At 34.6% G+C, this 5,166-nt stretch overlaps 1 protein-coding gene across 2 annotated transcripts; it reads left to right on the forward strand.

Annotated features, from left to right (window-relative positions):
- The first annotated feature begins 749 nt into the window (after positions 1 to 749).
- LOC136230886 (uncharacterized) lies at positions 750 to 4,237 on the forward strand. 2 transcript variants are annotated; one of them, XM_066020082.1, is made up of 6 exons: positions 750 to 1,136; positions 1,606 to 1,766; positions 2,744 to 2,768; positions 2,878 to 2,980; positions 3,704 to 3,825; positions 3,932 to 4,237. In XM_066020082.1, the coding sequence occupies exons 1-5, from the start codon at positions 831 to 833 to the stop codon at positions 3,805 to 3,807; spliced, it is 699 nt and encodes a 232-aa protein (XP_065876154.1). In that variant the 5' UTR covers positions 750 to 830; the 3' UTR covers positions 3,808 to 3,825; positions 3,932 to 4,237. The 2 variants fall into 2 exon arrangements, with proteins under 2 accessions (XP_065876154.1, XP_065876153.1); XM_066020081.1 differs by having other exon boundaries at positions 751 to 1,136; positions 3,704 to 4,237.
- The last annotated feature ends 929 nt before the right edge of the window (positions 4,238 to 5,166 follow it).

Raw genomic sequence — 5,166 nt, forward strand, 5'->3', positions numbered from 1 at the left:
TTATTGAGGAATTGAGGGATTCTCTAAAATTGGATTCTTATTTTCTAATTGATAGGGGATGCCTAGTGGTTGATGTTTCTAATTGATTGTTACCATGTTTGTACTGAAATTTGTTTAGATTTTTTGTTTTTCTTACGATTTGTGCTAATTATGGTGAATTTCTTCGAGTACAATACCTTAATCATGTTGGTTTTTCTGAGTTCTGAATTATAGGTAATGACCTAATGGGAATCTTAATTTGACAGGAAATGGTGCAGTGGGAGCACAAGAGTAAAGTTCCAGGAAAGATGCATGCTTGTGGACATGATGCCCATGGAGTCTGTTAATTCATTTTGTTGGGTTAAATTCTAGAGGAGAGTGTTGCAAATCCTGGTTGTTATTTTGACAATGCAAGCAGCAGAAGAAGACCATGGAGGAACGCAAGGTAGTCGACGATGGATAGGAAAGAGCTGAAAGAAAGAGGAGAGATGACCTGTAGGGTGGGGATTGGATAAATTTAAAAATTTAAAAATTATAATAAAATAGAAAATAGAAAATAAATGAAATGATAAAAATATCCTTCTTACTTTTTGATTTTAACTGACAGCTCATCATTTTTAACACCGTTAGATAGAAATGCCTATATTTACTAACGGAATGAAGTACATAGTATCACTTTGCAAACTTTTAAACTACAGGGGTGCAGTTCGAAAATGGGCCAAACTTATTTTTATACTTTTCCCTTAAGTCTTTATTATAGTTTTGAGCTAACAAAAAATAAATTCCTAAAGTTCAGTTTGTTACAAGCACTTGATTCTAGCCGACTCCGAACTGTCTCCATCTCCGGTCTCATGTATTCCCGCATAAAAAAGCTACAGAGCCTTGGCCCCCAGCTCCAGTTTGCCGGCAACCAGCTTCGTTCAGTCAGAACCGAAGCTGGTACAAACAGGCGGAGGTCGAAGTCGATATCCTTTCCTCCTAAAAAGACCGATGATAAATCGGAGTGGTGGATAGTCGACGGCGAGATGCACGAAATTGGAGATAACGTGCCTCCGCGCGAGCGTTTTGTTATACCCAGAGATAACATCCCCAACAAGCGCCGAAAGCAGCTAAGAGACCAGTTTATGCGTCGTACTCGCCTTGTTCTCAAGGAATCGGTTAATTTTCATCTCCTTATCCTTTTTTTTTTTGTGCTTTTTGATTAATTAGATTAGGAATTAGTATAATTGCAAATTTGTACTCGACATGTATTGTTCATTGTTTGTTTCAATTGCAAACTCCAACCTTCGAATCATTGTGCTTTTTCTTAAGGTCTGAAGCTATTGAGAACAAGATGGTAGATGAGCATTAGACTTAGTTGTGTATTATTCAACAACATAAGGTTGTCTTTGTATATTTACAGACTACAGTGTATATTTTCATGGCATTTGCTAGAATGAACACATCATTGCTTCTTTGCTGACTTGGTTACTCCTTTTCTTTAGATAGGATTCGGATTAGGTATTCTAGCAGATATACCAAGTTATAAATGTATATGTACACATTTGTGTGCTTTCTGTTAAGAGTCCAATTTTTAACCGGAAGATCAATTGCTTTTCTGTCCTAATGTGATTCTTGTACTTGAAGGAGCACGAACCTTGGTGCAAAAGATATATGGAACTTTATCAGGAACTCAGAGAGAATTGGGAGAGGCTGTACTGGGATGAGGGCTATTCTAAAAAAATTGCTCAAGATCATGCAAACTATGAGTCTGCTGAGGATGATGATCAAGATTTTAACCCATATAGGTTGGTTAGTACAAGTTTCTTCACCTATGCTATTCCTCTTACTGGCATATTTTTCTTATCTATTGTACATACTTCAATCAATATCATTTGTAATGCTCATTTAGCCTTTGCAAGTTGTTGTGAATATAATTCTTAAATTGTGAATAATGGCATCACTATTAGGAAGCCAAAAACCAGAGCAGGCACATCCTACATTAGTACCCAATGCCACAAGCACCCATGGCTTTAGCTTTGTAAATGGCATTTTTGAAGGCTTTTCTTGTCTACTACACATTCAACAGTTGTCTTGCTGATCCTATGATATATATTTATATATATAACCATGACGGAAAGAGATTGCAGAGTCAACCTAATGCCATATGTTAAAAAACCAAATTTGATTAATCTAAGAACTAGAAGTGATACCTCTACAAGCTCAAAACTGTTATGAGTTCAAGTAGACCCAGGGGTATCATTGTGCAAGACAATTTGACTCTTCATATTTATGACTTCAAGTGGAAATTTGTGTCGTAGCTTGTTTTGACCATTTTTAAGTGAGAGTAAAGTAAGAATTAAATAGAACTTCAATGATTACAATTTACAATACTAAGAGGAGAAAAGATCTTTTTGATCTCATCATGTACTTGGAGCGGCCAATAATAGAGGCTTACTAAACATTTTGGAATTCTCTTTATGTTATATATTAATGAATTGTCTGAAAGCACCATTCAATCCTTGAGCGTGAGATGCCCTTGAAAGTGTATGTTGTGCTTATTATTTATTGGGATGCATCTCTTTTTGGGGTCTTTGGAGCTATGTATCAAATAATCATTCAAAGCATATATAGAAAAATATTTGATGTATTTTTCTTTGAGATATTTTGCATCACAGTTCTATTCCCATTATTTCATAAATTGTTCAAAGTTGGTTAGTAAGTGCTAAGCTGTTGTTTTTAGTGGAAATGTCTAAATCTTTTTATTGTCTTGCTTGTTCTACAGGAGCAGGCAATCTGAACAGATGAAGGTATGAATTCAAATGAAAACTGTTCTCTGAAGGTTATGAACTGGCAGTTCTCAGATTAAGTCAACACATTAATGATATTTCTGTACTTCTAATTGAACTTCGAATGCAGGATCATGGTTTTGGGAGAAATAGGCCAAATGACACATGGGAAAAGGTCAGCCAAATTCGGGACAAGTTTGAATATGATAGAGACAGAAGAATGAGGGAAAAAGGTAGGTTAACTTTGCATGATATTTTATGCTATGTTCTACTAATTTAGGTGCTTTTTCTAAATTTATTAAAAAGGCGTTAACAAAGCCCAAAATACTTAATAACAACAATGAACGGCATGGTTTCTCAGAATTCAATTATCATTTAGCAGTCCAAGGCTGCATCCATGGGCTTAGTACTCTTTAAAATTAAATCTGACTTTTAGCATGCACAAGTATAGTCTTCTAGTTCATCTGTGCTAATCCCTTCAAAAATGTGGCAAGACAGAACAAAAACTGCTTATAGTTTTTTATGAGCTACCAGTTTTAAATTTAGAAAGTGAAATTTCACTGTGAAGTAAAAAAATTCACTTCAGAAATTCATTTTCTTAATAGTATACATTCACTGTGATTCTTACACCGGATTACTGTCATTTATCAGAAGAGAGACAGTTGATGTGTTTGGCAATTATTATTGCTGCTGAATAATATTTGTTTTTAATAGGTTTCTTAAGATTGCAATAGGTACTTCCTGAAACAATTATACTGATCTTTAGTGCATAAACAGTTTATTTATACATGGCCATGGGAAAAAGAGCTCAAATTTTTTAACTGAAAAAAATGTGCAACTTGGTACAGAATATGTTGCACGGAAACTTTGATTTTAAAGCGTTATTGTATCCGATTGTGCAAATGGAATAATTTTGTATAGATGTTTGTGTGACTGCAATGTGTTAATGATGGCAGCATTTGCACCAATGAATGGAGGAGTGCCTTTGGAATTACCAAACTCAAATAGGCAAAACAGGCCATTTGATGCCAGAAGATACTTCCCCGATGAAAGAGACTAACACAAGGACTGAATGATGGTGTATTTTTAAATTAAGATGAATTGCTCTTCAACTTCAACTTCAAGAATGTCTTTTGGTCCTGAAATTTGTAGCTATTGCCTCATTGTCTTTTCCCCTGTTGCAGACAAAGCAAAGAGATCTCCAGCATGCTTGTATTTCAGCTCGTAGGATGTCCAAGTCTTATGATATCGTTGTAAAATGTAAGAGGGTTGTAAAAAATTGCTTTGTGCTGGGATTTGAGTGGAGAGACCTTGGAATTTTTTTTGCTGTAGGGCTAATATAATTTGATTTGTCAACACATTGCTCGTAACAATTTTTTTTTTTTTTGTTTGTAAGGATATCCACCGCCAGGAACAGTGACTTCACTTTCGTAGATGGTTTGCACCTATGGGTGGGACTGCTCTTAACAATTCTATGCACGCATTAACTAGATAGTGTTTTACATATTTCATAAAGTGATAGTGAAATACACTAGTCATTTTTTACTTTTATTTCCCTTAGGTACTATATTGCTCTGTTTGTTTGTTTAAATTTATTCACTGTTAAATGAGAAAGTATAGAAATAGAATGTCCAAATAAGTCGGTGTAGGAAGTGATTTTTTAAAAAATTAATTTATAATATGCAATTGATGCTTAGTTAAAGCTTGGAATGTGGGAGGTATGGTTGAATATTTAACCAAAGAAAGTTAGGGTAAATTACACCCATGGCCACTGAACTTTATCCATTTTCACATTATGGCCATTGAACTTCATTTCTTCCCGGTATGGCCATTGAACTTTACACTTTTTAACATCAGTGACCACTCCATTTTAACTAATTTCTCAAAATGACCGTTAATGATCTCAAAATGAAAATATTCAAGAATTAAAGTTGTTCAGAACGATATTTACTATGAAACCACATTTTTTATTTTCGAAAATCACATTTTTTTCACTTTCTCTCTCTAAAAATTCACTTTCTCTTTCCTAACCAAACAACACTCAAATGACCTCAAAACGAAAATTTTCAAGAATTAAAGTTCCTTAGAATATCATTAACTCTTTGAATTTTTTATTTTTAACCGTCAACGGTCGTTTTGAGACGTTAAGTGACCACCGGTATTAAAAGGTGTAAAGTTCAGTGGCCATACCGGAAAGAAATAAAGTTCAGTAGCCATAATGTGAAAATGAGTGAAGTTCAGTCAGTGGCCATGGATGTAGTTTACCCAAGAAAGTTATTACATAACCTGGAATTTATCCATTACACTACGGGCTTGTTTGGATGTGGATTAATTAAAGTCAGGTAGGGTAAGATAAGGTAAGTGAGGTTTATAAAATAATCTCAATACTCTTACCTTACCTTACCTCCATTGACTTCCA

This window comes from Euphorbia lathyris, chromosome 5 (genome assembly GCF_963576675.1).
Source record: "Euphorbia lathyris chromosome 5, ddEupLath1.1, whole genome shotgun sequence".
Lineage (NCBI taxonomy): Eukaryota > Viridiplantae > Streptophyta > Magnoliopsida > Malpighiales > Euphorbiaceae > Euphorbia > Euphorbia lathyris.